The 18,853-nt window shown below is 44.9% G+C and overlaps 1 protein-coding gene across 5 annotated transcripts in view; it reads right to left on the bottom strand.

The window, feature by feature from the left end:
• Positions 1-12,093: 12,093 nt before the first annotated feature.
• Positions 12,094-18,853, bottom strand: part of LOC122560512 (uncharacterized) — a 34,341-nt gene continuing 27,581 nt past the window's right edge. For 4 of the 5 annotated variants that reach the window (XR_015760598.1, XR_015760600.1, XR_015760601.1 and 1 more), the window contains 2 exons: positions 18,478-18,803; positions 12,094-15,068 (listed from right to left, as the gene is read on the bottom strand). Coding sequence is in view for 1 of the 5 variants with exons in the window: in XM_087997987.1 (XP_087854113.1) it covers positions 14,783-15,068; positions 18,478-18,803 (612 nt within the window). In the remaining 4 variants the exon portion in view is untranslated. Of the gene's footprint in view, positions 15,069-17,844; positions 18,804-18,853 lie in introns of all 5 variants that reach the window. The other variant, XR_015760599.1, reaches the window with a different exon arrangement.

Raw genomic sequence — 18,853 nt, forward strand, 5'->3', positions numbered from 1 at the left:
CAGTCCCGATGCTGTAGATAGGCCCACAATGGCCTGAGGGAGGGTTTTGACCCAGCCTCAGTGAAGGAACAGCAATGTATTTCCAAGTGAGTGGCTTGGAAGGAACTTGCAGGTGGTAGTGTTCCCATTGGAGCTGCATTCATCCAGTCAAGTGGGGAGTATTCCAACACAGTCCTAACTTTTGCATTATGGATGGTGGACAGGCTTTGGGGAGTCACGAGTTAAGTTACTTCTGGCAGTATTCCTGGTCTCTGATCTGCTCTTGTAGCCACTGTACTTATGTGGCAAGTCCAGCTGAATTTCTGCTCAATAGTAACCCCCAGGATGTTAACGATAACACCATTCCCTTACTGAAGGTGATCATTTTCTGGCATTTGTGTGGCGCAAATATTACTTCCCACTTATTTACACAAGCCTGGATATTTCCAGATCTTGTTGCATTCGAACATGGGCTGCTTCAGTATCTGAGGAGACACAAATGGTGCTGAACATGCTGCAGTTAGCAGAGAACATAGATTTTCTACAGTGCGGACGCAGGCAATTCAGCCCAGCAAGTCCACATCAACCCTCCAAAGTGCATCCCACACACCCCACACCCCCGACCCACACCCCACACACCCCACACCCCCATCTTATAACCCTGCATTTCCCATGGCTAATCTGTCCTTAAAACCAATGAAACTATCTGATTGGTGTATAAAACTGGACATTTTTGAACAGTTGAGAGAGAACTGCCACAGACACTTCTAGCTCAGATCTCTCTGAAAGGTCCCTATCTGGGGAAGGAGTTTGCACAGCAGAACATCGAGACAGATCTGGAGAGAATCCACAGAGGAACATCGACAGAGGAAATGCGGCAAAGCTGACTGGTTTTGAAATGTAATTTCTTTTTGTAAATCTTAATCGGGATTTTTTAAAAATCGGACTAGTATTGTAGAGTGGGAGGTAAAAGATAAGTGTAAAAGAAAGGAGTTGTAAATAGTTCTTGGTTTTTAATATTGTTGGGGATGGAAATAAATTATGCAGTCTGTGATTCATTCGTAGCGGTCCAATTTAGAAGTGACAAGCTTTGAGTATTGATTGCTTTAATCGTGAGCTCACGGGGAGAGACAAGTCGACCAAATGGTCACAAGTCACTCCAACGAGATACAGAGTTGTGTGATTATATAATTTTTTAACAATTAGCAAACTGTTAATTGCAGGATAATGAGCAAGTTAGGGACCTTCTCCAGTCATTAGCTTCAGTCACGTAATGTCTGGACAGTGTCAGTTAGTAGCTGATAAGCAGGTGTTAGTGTACAATTCGTCCTTGCAAAGAGAGGAATGGTTCCATGCAAGGAAAGAATTTGTTTGTCAGGTATCAGAACAGCCGTAAGGCCAACCATCTTAGCGGGGCATGGGAAACACAGGCTTTTAGCAAGCAGGCACTAAGGTGAGATTCAAAATGGTTTCCATGCTTTTAATATGTGAAAAATGGCTCCCACGAATTTGACAATTCTCCTTTTTTCTTTTCACCAAATCAGGAGGGTAGTTCAGAGGAGCCAACAAAAGGAGGTACATAGTCAGACCCAGAGGGGTTGTCAAGTGGTGGGGGCTTAGAGTCGTCCAGGTAACTGTCAGAATCAGGGTCACCAGGCTCAAGAGAATAAGAATCAGGAAAATCATCCATTCGCGGTGGAATGTTGGAAATGGCAGCAAAAGGGAGCCAAAAAGGGCACAACATTACTTGAGGAAAATAATAATAAGTGCAAGCAGAACAAAAACAGCAATGAGAACCACAAGACCCTGGAGGAGGCCATTAGCTCAAGAGCCAAGCCATCCAGGTCCAAACGTCCCACCAGGGAATAGTGTCATGGAGGGAGGAGGCCACCTCTACGGGTGAGTGTGGCAATGTTAGTAATGTTCTCACTGGAGTCAGGGATGAAGGTACAACAGAGTCGATAAGGGCACAAGTGCCTTCTTTCTCCGCTAATAGCTAATCGAGGGCCATGCGATTTTGGAGGACGACAGTACAGATAGCGACTATCTCTGCATAAGCTGGTCAAACGCCAAAGACGTGGCATTGGCAATCTCTTCCAGAGTGGCAGCGATTTGTCTAACCTCAACCTCAAGTTGGAGGGTGGCATAGGAAGGGGAAAAATATAGATAAAAGGCACTGAAAAGTTGTGAGTACCCTCTTGCTGCGAGGCATGGAAGTCTCAAAAGGTGAAGAATGGGAGTGGCCAAGGAAAGGGACAATAGACAATACAATAGACAATAGGTGCAGGAGTAGGCCATTCTGCCCTTCGAGCCTGTACCACCATTCAATATGATCATGGCTGATCATCCTTAATCAGTATCCTGTTCCTGCCTTATCTCCATAACCCTTGATCCACAATCCTTGAGAGCTTTATCCAACTCTTTCTTAAATGAATCCAGAGACTGGACCTCCACTACCCTCTGGGGCAGAGCATTCCGTACAGCCACCACTCTCTAGGTGAAGAAGTTTCTCCTCATCTCTGTCCTAAATGGTCAACCCGTATTTTTAAGCTGCGTCCTCTGGTTTGGCACTCACCCATCAGCGGAAACATGTTTCCTGCCTCCAGATTGTCCAATCCTTTAATAATCTTATATGTCTCAATCATATCCCCTCTCAATCTTCTAAACTCAAGGGTATACAAGTCCAGTCGCTTCAGTCTTTCAGCGTAAAGTAGTCCTGCCATTCCAGGAATTGACCTCGTGAACCTACGCTACACTCCCTCAACAGCCAGAATGTCTTTCCTCAAATCTGGAGACCAGAACTGCACACAGTACACCAGGGCCTTGTACAGCTGCAGAAGAACCTCTTTGCTTGTACACTCAATTCCTCTTGTTATGAAGGCCAGCATGCTTCACTACCTGCTGTACCTGCATGCTTACCTTCATTGACTGGTGTACAAGAACACCCAGATCTCTTTGTACAGCCCCTTTACCTAAATTGATTCCATTTAGATAGTAATCTGCCTTCCTGTTCTTGCCACCAAAGTGGATAACCATATATTTATCCACATTAAACTGCATCTGCCATGCATCTGACCACTCACCTAACATGTCCAGGTCATCCTGTAATCTCCTAACATCCTCCTCACATTTCACCCTGCCACCCAGCTTAGTATCATCAGCAAATTTGCTAATGTTATTACTAATACCATCTTCTATATCATTAACATATATTGTAAAAAGCTGCGGTCCCACCACTGATCCCTGCCGTACCCCACTGGTCACTGCCTGCCATTCTGAAATGGAGCCGTTTATCACTACTCTAGAACCATAGAGATGGACAACAAAGAAACAGACCCTTTGGTCCAACTCGTCCATGCTGACCTGATATCCCAAACTAATCTAGTCCCACTTGCCAGCACTTGGCCCATATCCTTCTAAACCCTTCCTATTCATATAACCATCCAGATGCCTTTTAAATGTGGAATTGTAGTAACCTCCACCACTTCCTCTGGCAGCTCATTCATCATATAAGATCTTCTGTGTGAAAAAGCTGCCCTTTAGGTATCTTTAAATCTTTCCCCTCTCACCATAAATGTATGCCCTCTAGTTCTGGACTCCTCACCCCAGGGAAAAGACTTTGTCTATTTATCCTATCCATGTCCCTCATAATTTTATAAACCTCTATAAGGTCACCCCTCAGCCTCCAACGCTCCAGGGAAAACAGCCCCAGCCTGTTCAGCCTCTCCCTGTAGCTCAAATCCTCCAAACCTGGCAATATCCTTGTAAATCTTTTCTGAACCCTTCCAAGTTTCACAACATCTTTCTGATAGGAAGGAGACCAGAATTGCATACAATATTCCAAAAGTGACCTAACCAACGTCCTGCCCTGACATGACCTCCCAACTCCTGTACTCAATGCTCTGCCCAATAAAGGAAAGCATACCAAATACCTTCTTCACTATCCTATCTACCTGTGACTCCACTTTCAAGGAATTGTGAACCTGCACTCCAAAGTCTCTTTGTTCTGCAACAGTCCCAAGGACCTCACCATTAAGTGTATAAGTCCTGCTCTGACTTGCTTTTCCAGAGTGCAGCACCTCACATTTATCCAAATTAAACTCCATCTGCCACTCCTTATCCCATTGACCCATCTGATCAAGATCCCATTGTAATCCGAGGTAACCTTCTTTGTTGTCCACTACACCTCCAATTTTGGTGTCATCTGCAAACTTGCTAACTATACTTCATGTGCTCACATCCAAATCATTTATATAAATGATGAAAAGTAGTGGACCCAGCTCCCAGTCCAGGAGGCAGGCATCCATGGGTAGGCCTTTTAGCCACAAATGAAATAAGTGCCATTGAATGTCCCCAGATGTTGCTTTGGGCACCATTCCAAAACATGGTAAATGTGGTGTAGCTGTGGCCATGAGATTGGTGAGGAACAGGGAGGGGGGCATACGTGAAAGATTGTATTGAGGTTGGAACCAACCTTTGAATGTATCCATGGCATACCCCACTGATTGCCAGCAGAGCCGGGTATTATCTCTGTGAGAGTTTGTGGTGCCCACCCACTTAAGAAAACCAGGAGGGATGTGAAAAGTTGTAACTGCGGCGGAATGATCTTGATCCAGTCACCATTCAGCAGGGTCAGCCTCATTAAATGGGCCTCAAGGGGATCCCTCCCTTGGAGCGGATGAGAATATTGGCACAAACCCAGCAGCTAGAGTGGTTGACCTTCTGTGCATAAAGGTAAGTCATGTAAAGAAAAGTGTTGAAGTGTAATTCCCATTTTGGACCATTAGGCTGTCCACAAGGTCCCAGTCAAACATAGTTAACGTCAGAAAAATAAGCATAAGCAGCACAATGAGGGGCATAGCAATCACGCTGAGCCATCTGCGGTCGGAGGCTGTACAAGTGTCTTGGTAGTGTTCTTCTGGTGTTCCTAGGGGGTAGAGCTCTCTTGCATTGCATGGTGTGTGTCCATTTGGACCTCCCCTCGACCTTAAAGTCTGTGCAGATCACCAGAAGGACTAGGAAGAAGCCTTTCCATCTAGGAGAAAGAGAGTTCTTTTCAAATGACTTATTCATAACATAGTCCCCAGGTAGGAAAGGATCCATGGGTTCACTGCTAGGAATAGGAAGGGCTGCCTTAATGAGGTCATGATTGTGCATGATGAGCTGAGACAGAACCTTGGTTTAATCAAGGAGAGACTCTTGTATCACACCAGCAGGGAGGCATGGGCCTGCCCATCAAGACCTCAAAAGGGGTGAGAGGCCTGTAATCCGGTTAACCTGATTCCTGATTGTGTATAGAGTCAGAGGCAACGTGTCAGGCCAGGGTGAACCTGTGTCTTGTGCAATTTTAGGAAGGACAGTTTTGAGAGTGCCACTCATCATTTCCACCAAGCCCGAGGACTGTGGTTGATAAAGGATATGATGTTTCCAGGTTATCCCCAGAGCTTCAGTAATCACTGTGACAATACCTCCAGTGAAATGAGTGTCCCTATCACTGTCAGTGGAGCGTGGGACCCCAAGCCTGGGAATGACATCTCTTAATAAGCATTTAATCACCGTTCAAACATCATCTTACTTGGTGGCAAAAGCCTCCACCCATTTTGAAAACATGTCAACAATCACTAGCAGGTAGTGGAAACTCTGCCTTGTTAGCATGTGTGCAAAATCTATCTGCAATTGAGCAAGTGGGCCTGCAGGGATCGGGAGGTGGTCATACTTAGCCACTGGTTTAGAGTTATTGTTCCGCAGGCAAATGAGGCATCGTGATTACAAAGTGCAAGCAGCCGTTGTAAAACCAGAGGCATACCAGGAATGTGCAACAGCATGCCGTATGCCTGCTTCCCAACATGCCCAACCCTGTGGGCAACTAGGGCAAGGACATCCAGGTGGGATTTAGGGCAAATAATGCAGGCATCAGGATGTGTAAAAGGACGCAGAGTAAGCAGGATTCTGTGGCGCCCAAATGGGCCCATCGATCCTTCTCAGAATTGGGGGCTGATTACTGAGCCAGTTGGATGCCCTCAATCAGGTCAGGAATGATGAGAAATTGTTCTATTTTAGGGGTATGCAAAACCTGCAAATAAGAAATTCTAGCGGACATATGGGCAGCTCTGTCAGCAAATGCATTACCAAGGGTGACAGGATCCCCAGCAGCCATATGGGCAGTACATTTGATGACCGCTATAGTGGATGGGAGAAGGATGGGAGAAAGATTGTTAATAAGCTGACCTGAGGAGGTGATGAAGCATCTATGCTTCCAGAGAGTGCTGAAATCATGAACCATTCCAAAAGTGTAGCGGGAGTCTGTGTAAATATTAACAGATTTGTCAGTGGCTTGGATGCAAGCCCTGGTGAGAACGAACATTTCAGCGCGGAAGTACCATTAGGAAGCGCAGCGGACTCAAGGACTTCAGAGGGCGTACATATCACATAGGTAAAAACAATGACTGCAGATGCTGGAAACCAGATAGTGGTGCTGGAAGAGCACAGCAGTTCAGGCAGCATCCGAGGAGCAGTAAGATCGATATTTCGGGCAAAAGCCCTTCATCAGGAATAAAGGCAGAGAGCCTGAAGCGTGGAGGGATAAGCAAGAGGAGGGTGGGGGTGGGGAGAAAGTAGCATAGAGTACAATGGGTGAGTGGGGGAGGGGATGAAGGTGATACTTCAGGGAGGAGGGTGGAGTGGATAGGTAGAAAAGAAGATAGGCAGGTAGGACAAGTCATGGGGACAGTGCTGAGCTGGAAGTTTGGAACTAGGGTGAGATGGGGGAAGGGGAAATGAGGAAACTGTTGAAGTCCACATAGCCAGCTAGTGTCTGATGTTCAGAGGGCCAAAAGGATGAACCATCGGTGAAAAGGACCATATCAGAGTTATTCAAAGGGGTTTCAGAAAGATCGGGATAAGGGGTGACGACCTCATGAACAACCTGCAAACAATCATGGTCAGCCGTCAGAGAGTGATCGGTGGGAGGAATTAAGGTTGCAAGATTCAGGGCTGGGGTGCGGCACAGAACGGGAAGGTAGGATGACCTCATAGCCCATATGCCTGGATGCAGTAGAATTTTGGGTTGCTGCAGAATTTAGCAGCAGAGAAACTGAATGTAGAACAATTACTGTGCATGGATAATCCAGCACAAGAGGGGTAGGCTTTTCAACTGTTAAAGAGGCAGCTGCCACACCTCGCAAACAGGCCGGCATTCCCCTCACTACATGTGGTAACTGCACACAGTAAAAGGCTATAGGCACCTTAGAGTTGTTCAGGGAGAGGTGGGCACCGCAGGGAGTGGAGTGCATTATTTCCCCCTCCAACTCTATTTTGATTTAATCCCTACCCTCTCCTTCACTCTTTGATCACGCAGCATTGCCCTTTGATGTGAAGGGCACTGCTTGTCACTGGCCACTCGGGTGTTTCCTTTCTTCCTGGTGGTGAAAAGTTGAATAAAGATTCGTTCACCTTGTGTCTTTCACTGTGTCTCACACCTGCACACACACAACATGGGTGCTAGGGGTAAAAGAAAAAAAACTCCCATAAACTCTGCAAAAATGAGAAAAAAAATTAATAGGCTATAGGGCGCCGGAGATCCCCATGCATTTGTGTCAGGTTGCCTGAAGCATATTCCTCCTTCTCAGCAACATAACGCTGGAACAGCTGCGAGCAACCCAGAATAGGCTGTGTGGGCACAGAGCTCAGTCTTTAGATTAGATTCCCTGCAGTGTGGGAACAGACCCTTCAGCCAAACACCAACCCTCCAAAGACTAAGCCACTCAGACCTATTCCTCTACCCTACATTTATTTCTGACACTATGGCCAATTCACCTGACTTGCACATCTTTGGATTGTGGGAGGAAACCCATGCTGACACAGGGAGAATGTGCAAACTCCACACAGACAGTTACCTAATGCTGGAATCAAACCCAGGTCCCTGGTGCTGTGAGGCAGCAGTGCTAACCACTGAGCCATCGTGCCATCTTGACTTTAACTCTTCAAAAGCCTGTGTCAGTTCAGGAGTCCACTGTACTTTTGTCAGTTGTTTTGGTGAAGACGCCCACCCGAGAGGTGCATCGAACTCACGAAGGTCAGGAATCCAATGCCTATAGTAATTCACCATGTCCAGGAAAGGCATTTGTTCAGTGCGTGTAGTGGGGGACAGAGACTGGTAATGGCATTGAGATGGTCAGGGGTAGGGTTCTGGTACCTTGCGAGAGTGCAAAGCCCACGTATTGTACTTTAGGCTGACAGAGCTGCATCTTGTCAATATCCTGTGCCAGGGACTGAAGTAGGGCAACAGTATCTTGCATGCAGGCCTCAGCAGACGTGAAGGTGACAAGTAAGCCATCAGTGAACTGAATGAGAACACTGTTACAAGGCATGTGGAGCGTCTGCTGCACAGCGGAAGCATGGACAGTGGGGCTGTCCGTATACCCTTGGGGAAGCTGTGTCCATGCGTACTGGCAGCCACCAAAGGTAAAGACGAAAAGGTATTGACTTTCAGGGGACAATTTAATAGCTAAAAAGGCAGAGCAGAGGTCAGTCTCTGAAAACCAAACAGCGGAGGCAGGGACATTAGTGAGAATAACGTTGGTATCAGTCACCACAGGGGAACAGGGAGCAACAATGACATTCACAGCATGTAAATCCTGCACAAACCCCCTACCTGTTCAGTTTTCCAAGCTTTGGAACGGGCAAATGGGAGTGTTGCAGGGGCTCCGCGTGGGCACAAGGATGCCCTGCACTGACTGGACGGAAGTAATGACTGGTTGTATCCCCTCTGTAGCAGTGGGTGTTAACGTGTGCTGGCAGACTGAGGGCAGGTGAGAGCCAGGTCTCAAGGTGACGGTGTGTGGTGGGACAGAAAGGACCAACCTGACATGGTTAGGGTGGTGCATCCAAAGCACGGGTGGCATGCCCTCCAGGAACCTCGGGCGATCGGAGGAAGTTGCGGCTAAAGGGTCCAGAGTAGTAAAAGTAGCTGTAACTGTGATGCCAGGGAAATGCACACAGATTCCGTTCGGATCCAGCATATCAGTATGCAACGGCGATGAATCGTCAGGGGTTATGGGCTCGAACGAACAGGGAAGCTCGCAGAGACGCACATGCATGGAGGCTAAATCACTAAGTGTCCAGGGGATTCTAGGATGATGGGAATCAAAGGTATAGCATCAGGGAGGAAAAGCTAAGACTGCTGAGATGTCAGTGAGACTTCAGCAGAGAGTCCCTGGTGTCCAGATAGCAAAGACCAGTAAGGGTAATGTTGGTCTCTTTATTCAAATGTGAATCCGCAAACACAGAATACATAACAAGTCGGGAGTGCAGAGTCAAGCAGCCATGCAATGGAAATCACCAAGGGGATGGAAAGTCAACAGGGCTCAAAAGGCACAAGAGGATCAAAAGGCACAAGAGGATGAATGGGCCCCGCGCATCTGTGTAATGAGGGAGTCAAAAAGCGAGCAAATCAGGTGACTGGCACAGTGCCAGGTGAAGAGGGCAGCCTCAGATTGCGGCGGTGGTGGGTCAGTCAGTGCAGAGCATAGCATAGTGTAGCGAAATTCAGCAATCTCTAAGACAAGGCCCTGAGAGGAACAGTGAATGGAAGCATTTAATTTGCAGAGGGTCTCATGGCCCAGTAAAGCAACTGGACAGAAGGCGATCACTCAGTGGCATATGACCTCCCTTATTGTCTATGGATAAAAATCTGTCATGGTAGGTGTTAATAATTGCACAGGCGCATACAGGAGATACTTATCGATAAGCAAATCAAAATACTGGACAGTCCAAATATTATTGCTTCTGCCACAGAACATTGCCCTTTGATGTGAAGGACACTGGCCACCTGGGTGTTTCCTATCTTCCTGGTGGTGGAAATTGAATAAAGATTCGTGCACTTTATGTCTCTCACTGTGTCAAAAAAATATTATTGCTTCTGCATCAAATTCTGCTGTTGCCTTGTCCTTGAGGAATATTGTGGACATTGAAGCACTGGAAAATCTCACATCTGTTTTCGGAGCGCATACTGAAGAAGGCGATAATAGTCGAGTCAGGAACGGTGACAGTTCCAGCGCTAGTAGCGATCGTATCAGAGAAAGGCTCAAGCATGGGTATACCGGAGACACCCACAGTACTGACTGATTCGGAACTGAGGGATAGATCCGCAGAGGGAGGTGCAGAAGAGTGAGTGGCGCTGGAATCCACCAAAACCAGAACGGCAACCCCCCCACCCCCACCCCCTCCCCTGTCTCCGCTCTCACCATTGGGTTTTTAGATGGGGATTGAGAGAGACATATCGAAGCAGCCTGCTGAACCTCCCCACTGCGGCAGTCCTAGTCATTAGGGAAATGGGGAGAAGGGGTCGGCACTGTGGTGTAAATGGTGGCTGTGAAGGTATGAGGCACCATGAAGCAGCCGTGCTGCAGTTACACTCCCAGTGGCCAAATTGACCACAAGACCAGCATTTGCCAAATTTCCTATCCGGTTGAAATAAACCTTATAACTGACGTGGTGTGCTTACTAAATGCAGATAAGCCTCTTTATTGCGCTTAGTTGTCCAAAAGATCATATCTGTCCATGTTATGAAGGGTAGTGAGTGTATCTTTCCAAGTGGCAATCTACCAGGTAAGGTTCTGGGTTTTGTAAATCTGAGCGGGATGTGGCAAGATGCAATTGATAAGGGTCTGGACGGCGAGTTTCTCATTGTCCTGTAGAGGAAGGCCCGCTCAATTCTCCCATGTGTCCCTAGAATGAGCAAGAAAATCAGGGACAGTTTTAGATGTCTTTTGCAGGCAGAGTGACCTCACCATAGTCAGTTTGTTATCTATCTATGATAGCATCCTTAACATGTCTACCCAGCCAATGGCACAGTGTCTGGAGGGAAAATCAATGGAGCCCTTAATGGTAGCCCAAAGGGAATCGTAGGCCAGCTGAAGGAAAGTTTGCACATCCTATGGAAGGCAACTGTAGATGCCCGCCAATTTGTGAGAGCCAATTATAGATAGGAACAGGATGCTTAATGTGATCCGGGGCATGCTGCAGCATGCCGTGGACCTCAGCATGGGTCCAGGGTTTGTAAAGTGGCATATTACCTATCATAATTCTGGGCAAGTGTGGCGCAAGATGACTATCAACGTCCGATGAGGCACCCCCCTCTGAATCAGCGTGCTGCTGTCACCAATTTAACAGTTATCATAGTGGTGGCCAGAGGCTGCAGTGAAGCATCAGACACAGGCAGAGGTGCTGTTATTGCATCACCACCCTCATGGGTGGGGGGGGAATGTTCGAGAATTGGGGCTGAAGCACTGCTGCCTGCAATGCCGGCTTGGGCTCCATTGCAAGTGGCAACATTCTCATTCATTAAAGGTTCAGGCTCAGGAGGCGAAACAGGGACTTTAGGGAATTGAGGAGAATAGGGCGGGGATGCAGCGGGAACAGGCGCAGGAGAAGGAGGATTTCCAGAGGGTTCCTGGTGATCCTTAACCTTGTGGGGGCTGGTGTCCTTTTGCAATTTCCTTAAACTTTTCTAGGTATCGGAGTATGTAATTGTCATCCCACAATTGTTGGAATCACCACACTCTCCTTCGATGTTAACTAACCAGTAATTTGAATGAACCCACATAAGGCCAATTTCCATGGGACCACCCATATATGTCAAAAGTAAAATGAATAACATAATGGGTGAAAGGGTTTCAGAAAAGATTTACAAGGATGTTGCCAGGGTTGCAGGTTTTGAGCTGTAGGGAGAGATTGAACAGGCTGGGGCTGTTTTCCCTGGAGCGTCAGAGGCGTCATGAGGGAAATGGATTGGATAAATGGACAAAGTCTTTTCCCTGGCGTGGGGGAGTCCAGAACTAGAGAGCATAGGTTTATGGTGAGAGGGGAAAGATATAAAAGAGACATGAGGTGCAATTTTTTCAAGCAGAGTGATACGTGTATGGAATGAGCCGCCAGAGGAAGAGATGGAGGCTGATACAATTACAGCATTTAAAAGGATGGGTAGATGAGTAGGAAGGGTTTAGAGGGTATGGTACAAGTGCTGGCAGGTGGGACTAGGTTGAGTTGGGATATCTGGTCAGCATTGTGAGAAATAAAGCTCACTCACTTCAATAATTTCAGTCCGAGACAAGATCTGAATCAGTAGTATTGTTTATTACGCTCTTGCAAGAGGGGTGTGGTGTCCACTGTCCACAAGGCAGGGACATACACACTGAATTCAACTAGTACACAATATTTATGTAAATGATTTCTCTTCTCTCCTCCCATTGCTCCACCCCTGTTTACATCTGTTTCTAATCTAAACCCGGCTGTTCATCTCTGAACTCATCCGGCCTTGTCTGTGACAAAATGTTTATCTCTGGCCTCACAAGGCCGTTTGACCACATCCTGCTGTGGTCCATTGTTAGGTATAAATCCTCCTTCACTACCATCTGTTTCCCTTACTTGTTATGACCTTATGACCTCATGACTTCTTGATTGTGGTTTGTTCTTGTTTTTGCAGAAGCACGAAATAGAAGCTTATACCTACTATTTGTACAGGCGTATCTAGCTTAACCCCCTCCCCTCACAGCACCTTATCTATTTGTCTGTGACATCTACCATTGTTTGCAGGCACATTTCATTCTTGTATGCACATTTTAGCTAATACAAAAACAATTATATATTTTCTTCACATAGTTTTCATTCTTGTTGACTCAGCTCTTGGCTGAAACAATTATACACTGGTGTGAGTTCATTTACCTTGCATGAGTAATTATGATTGCAGAAGTAACACTGCTTTACCTATATCCCACAATTTCCCCCTTTTTCTTTAATTATCATTTGTTACCTTCTGCATTTTTCCTTTTACGTTGCTTCCAAATTGACGAGCATCTTACCCAAAATTTCATTTATTTTGGAAATCTCCCTGAGGTCACTTATTCCTTCATTGTTTAATCCTTGTAGAGCTCTTCTCTCTGATTGCTCTTTAGGGGCATTTGTTTCATTAAGGCTGTCTCAATCAGTCTTTGGGTGAGCCCTCGTATACAAGGTATGATACAACAGCCAATGGCTACCAATACCCCGGCTACTATTATCAGGGCAGTAAGGGTGGAGACCACCACCCCCTTCCATTTTCCAAACCATGATTCAAGCCATCCCCTGAGAGATGTGTCTACTCCTGAATTCTCAGCCAGTTCCTCTGCTAAGGTAGCCTATCCCCTTAAGGCCCGAGTAATTGAATCATCAGGTGCAGTGTTATTAGGAGTAAAGGTACAACAGCTTCCTCCTAACATCACACACGCACACCCTTTTTCCACTAAAATCATATCAAGGGCCATTCTGTTTTCCCATGCCTTCCTACTTGTCACATCAAGCTGTTCTGATATTGCTTTAACCGCATCTCTTGTATAATTTATAAATCGCTGTTGATTATAGAAAATGTAATTTATCTAATCTACATTTTTATTAATCGTTACCCACCAGAAGAGAGTTGACTCAAAGCTGCTGCAATCTGGTTGCGAGCCTTGAACTCATCAGGTACCCCTCTTGGAACTCCTATAGAGTCCAGATAAATCCGCCATTGAAAGAGGTGTCTAACAGTGATCTCCCACTCCTTCCCTTTATCTCTACTATCTTTTCCTTCTCAAATGCCAGGGTAAATGGAATTGCCAATTGTACAATTGCACATATCCCTCTCCAATCCGGAGGTACGGTAGGTCTCAATATTTTGCCTCCACAGTACCACCATAGATCCGTTCGGGGAACCTTTAGTGCTGAGTAGTTCCCTCCCTTGTCCATTTCAGTGACATTCTTAATCTCTGTACATAATTTCAGCTCCCCCAAGTCTCTAGACTGATTTGTACCTTGATGACACACACACAACATGTGATTTCCAACTGCAGCTGAAAACGTAGGGGGGGAGCTTTTAAGTCTTTCTTTTCCAAGGGAGGGAACATCAGAGATAGAGAGGTACAGTTCCTATCATTCCATGCAGTCTCATCCTGGTACAGGGCTATCGTACATTTCATGCCCTTCCTATCTTGCTTCCACCCGAGCGGAAAGGGAACCACCTGGGCCTTTGGTCTACTGGAGACACATGCATAGCAATTGCTCTTGTTCAGACTTTTTACAGTATACTTTACCCATTCAACCCAGGCATTTGCATCCCCGTAACCAGTTTCTATTTCAATGGTCTGTTTCAAAGTCCTTCACCTGTACAATGTTTACTACTTTAAGGTCATCGAGAGAGGTGAAGGGTTGTACCTTATTATCCAGTAGTTCTGCCCATTTTCCCTGTCCTACGCTAATTCAAAAACAACAGCCAGAGAAATCCTTACCGTTTGTTTTCATTCCTATCCCAAATGTTTCATTTAATTGTATATCATAGGTGGCCCCCCACCCCCAGAGTTGCTTCGTGCCATGTGGTTTTCTTTACCGTTAGATATATTGGGTTACACTTTTTAATCGGGACAATCAAGAGCTGATCAGAAGGGGGCCCGGTGTACTATGACGAAACGATTATACCAAGTACCATCCCCGAGACCATCCCCAAAGGACTTAAGATGTATCTCTGAGCTGCTGTACTGTCTCTGATTATCTACATCCCCACAATTTACTAAGCTACATGCGTCAGGTCTATTACTTGCGGATTATCAGACTCAAGGACCGTTAATAACACATATGAAAATAATGTTTGACAAAATCCCAATACTAAGAGAGCTTGTATCATAACCCTATGCATCCCCAGCATTCTAAAAATCGTGTTGAAGCACAAAAAGACTTAATATACAATCCTACAGAAATAATCCCACGTTCGCATCGCCACTGTATAATCTGTTACTCAAAGTCTCTTCAGCTTGAGTTTCAGTGGTGCTTCCGTTGATTCGGCTGTCCAGACTTCTTCCTCAACTGGAGATTCCACTGGCCCTTTGACCCGAGTGTAGTGAGTCCAGCCTTTCCCCGCCATTCTTATCGCTGTTTCAGTGGTCAAAAGAGCCTGGTACGGCCTTTCCAAGTCCGGTTGCAATTTAGTCTCTGTCCATGATTTTACTAAGACCCAATCTCCCAGTTGAATCGAATGAACAGCGAATTCAAGGGGCGGAGTCTGTGCCAATAAACTCTGTTTCCTGAGGAAAGACAAAGAGGAGGACAAGCCCAGTTTATACTTCTTTAAGAACAAATCTTTAGTTTCTGGGATTGGCAGTGGCCAGAGATAGGAGCTTCCCAAAGACCTGGGACAGTAGGTATTAAGGAATAAACCACCGCTTCCTGTGGATTCAGGGCTGCTTCTTTAGTTACCTCATCAGCCAGTAATGTAGCTTTCCATTCTTTAATTAACAATGAATTAATGCATTCATGTTTTAAATTAACCATGAATCAATATGACAGGTCACTGAGAACGTGTGAAGGTATCCTGCCAATTAATATTGATTCAGGCTAGCCCACAATCGATTTATTGTAAATATTAATTATTAATTATATATCAAATAAATATAAAAATCATTGTCTGTAATTCAGGGTGGAAACGCAACAAATGGCCAAAACATTTTTAAAACTGTAATTGTGCAGTTCTGTTTGTTTACCAGTCACTTGTGACTTCTCATTTTGTTACTGTAATTGTTTTGCACGAGCACATTCATTTTTAAGAACCTCACAGATTTCATAGCATCATTTGCAGTTAATTCAATCCTAATTTGGTGGCAGTATTTTGTCACGAGCACAAAACTAATTCTTTGTGCGTCTCATCATAAAATTGTCACTATAATCCAATTAACTCTTTCGTTCCCGCTGCCTTGGGCTTAAATTTTAAGGATGACCTTGCTGCCCCTGTATCGACTAGGAAAACTATGTCCTCTTTATAAAGTCCCACCTTTAAATTTATCAAGGGTTCCTGGTGGGTCCCCGGGGGCAGGAACTCCTGACACCCCTATTATTCATCAAGGTTCATAAACGGTACTGCCTTTACTTCCTTTTTCAGATCTGGACACTCTCTCTTAAAGTGACCCGTCCTTTCACAGTAATAACATCCCACCTGTGGGGATTTCCACTTCGATCCTTGTTCCTGTTCACAGACCCCTTAACATCTCCTCCCCGACCATTCCGGTTTCTTTCTCCTTTTAGTTTTGTCCCTTTTTTTATTATCTTATCAACCGAAGCTATCATTATTTTTACCTTTTGTTTCTACTTCTCATGTTACGTTGCCAGATCAATTGCTGACCCGATTTAACCAACTGAACAACCTTAGGGCCACCTAATGGCCATTCTTCATCACCCAATGTCTGATTTAGAACTTGAGAATTTTTTTTAAAAGAAATATTGCAATGTTTCTTGCTCCCCATAACTTCAAATACTAATTCATCAATTTATGATTGTCTAACTTTAAAGCCTGTTCCTGACTATACATTTTGGAACCTTACTTGTAGATATATATTTATATATTGTAAATTCATTTATTCAGTATTTAATATTTAAAATGTAAAATGCATACAGTTCCCAACTTTAAAATCTACTAAAATTACCCAGTTTTAGTCTCTTAATTTAAATCCAAAATTAGTTTTCTTAAGTAGTCCTGACCAATCATTGCTCAATCACAATGCTATAGGTTGTAAAATAATTGGAGCTGCCTTAAAAGGATTTGTCGATTCAAGTTAAAAAAAAACTTCTAATGCATGAACAATGGCCAAATCCGAGATCATAGATTTTAACCATAGGATTTTTTTACTACAATCTAATGTTGAACTGAAACTTCAACTGTCCTCCATAAATCGCTTTTATGTAAGGACAAAAGAGATTAGTTAGAAACTGATGGTAAGGCAGTCATGACCTGTAAAAAGAACAGGAGTTAACATTTTATTTCATAATCCCTGTAAAATCCTTAACCTTAAAAGGAAATCATGTTAAATTTCCATAATAAAAATCAGATTCAAAACAGTCCTTGATCTCAAGCTCCAGGGAACAAAGCACAAACACTCAATCACCGACAAACAAGTGTGCATTCAAACCGAATCACAAAGGGTTAAACTTTCTACCAGCTGTACAGCTCTTTCCTCTCTCTCTCTCTCTCACACATACACACACCGGATCTCACAGACACTTTGAGCTTCCCACAACAACACCTCTAGGTGCTCCTCACTCCACCCTTCTATCTTTTGAATGTTTTTTTCTGAATGTCTGGCCATGATTTAGTTACAAAGTGTACCCTCATTAGCCCTTCAGCTCCTAGCCCTTCCGACTTGAAGCATAATCTGATTCCTCCTGACAGTAAGGTTGTTTCTCATTGACATATAAATTCAAATATTTACAAACCCGGTCTTCGTCCGACCCGTACTTTGGCCAGTAGACGGCGGGTTGAAGAATTGATTCCTTAGTCCATACAAAGCAACAATATTTAATCCTTTTTTTCCTATCTTTTTCCCTTGTGCAAGTATTATTTTTCCAATGCCACAACATCCTCCCCAACGGACTTTCTGGAGGGATGTTGTAAGGGACCCCACCTCCATTTCCATTTCCTTTTTTTTTCCTTTTGTTTTCCCGGAGGCTTTTTCCTTAGCCATGGCACTGCCAATATTGAGTTCCTTCGTTAGTCCCTTATTAACTACTAAAACTCAATCCCGGCCACCAAGGCAGTACTTAAAAGTCAATTTTCTTACCTGGGTCTGTGCATAGAGTTGCCTGGCCCCTTTTTGCCGTATTTCCTATCAACCTATTTCACTGTCTGATTCAGATGTCTCTCTTGTGGGATTTGTACCAGTCGCCCAAGGGAACGGACCAAACCGGGACACGAGACCGCTCGTCAATCAGGAACGCAAGTGTCTTCCCAGTGTACAGAGCCAGCCACTCCCCCCAGTGATGGAAGAATATCCCGGACGAAACCCCCAATTGTGAGAAACAAAACTCACTCACTTCAATAATTTCAGTCCGAGACATTTTCTGAATCAGTAGTGTCATTTATTACGCTCTTGCAAGAGGGGTGCAGTGTCCACTGTCCACAAGGCAGGGACACACACACTGAATTCAACAAGTACACAATATTTATGTAACTAGTTTCTCTTCTCTCCTCCCATTGCTCCTCCCCTGTTTACATCTGTTTCTAATCTAAACCCGGCTGTTCATCTCTGAACTCATCCAGCCTTGTCTGTGACAAAATGTTTATCTCTGGCCTCACAAGGCCGTTTGACCACATCCTGCTGTGGTCCATTGTTAGGTATATCCTCCTTCACCACCATCTGTTTCCCTTACTTGTTATGACCTTATGACCTCATGACTTCTTGATTGTGGTTTGTTCTTGTTTTTGCAGAAGCACGAAATAGAAGCTTATACCTACTATTTGTACAGGCGTATCTAGCTTAACCCCCTCCCCTCACAGCACCTTATCTATTTGTCTGTGACATCTACCATTGTTTGCAGGCACATTTCATTCTTGTATGCACATTTTAGCTAATACAAAAACAATTATATATTTCCTTCACATAGTTTTCATTCTTGTTGACTCAGCTCTTGGCTGAAACAATTATACACTGGTGTGAGTTCATTTACCTTGCATAAGTAATTATGATTGCAGAAGTAACACTGCTTGTGCTATATCCCACAGCATGGACAAGTTGGACCGAAGGATCTGTTTCCATGTTGTACATCTCTATGACTCCATGACTGTCGTCAGTCTCCCACCAAACAATGTCAGCTGGTGAACTCGGAGGTACCAGCGGTTCTCCCACCTCATTCTTGCACTTCGCGTATTTACTATGGAGCTGCTGTGTCCTTTTCAAGGGAGCGAAAGATTGTGGGCCACCCTGCTCATCAGAACGAGGTAATCTCATCCCCGGGATCAGCTCATCACTGGCGAAAGTTGCAATCCCATTGATCTGTATATCGGTCAAATAGAGCAAATGAGCAAAACAAAGTAACAAAGCGA

Source organism: Chiloscyllium plagiosum, unplaced genomic scaffold, assembly GCF_037043375.1.
Source record: "Chiloscyllium plagiosum isolate Xiang-an unplaced genomic scaffold, Cpla_swu_hap1 HiC_scaffold_20, whole genome shotgun sequence".
Lineage (NCBI taxonomy): Eukaryota > Metazoa > Chordata > Chondrichthyes > Orectolobiformes > Hemiscylliidae > Chiloscyllium > Chiloscyllium plagiosum.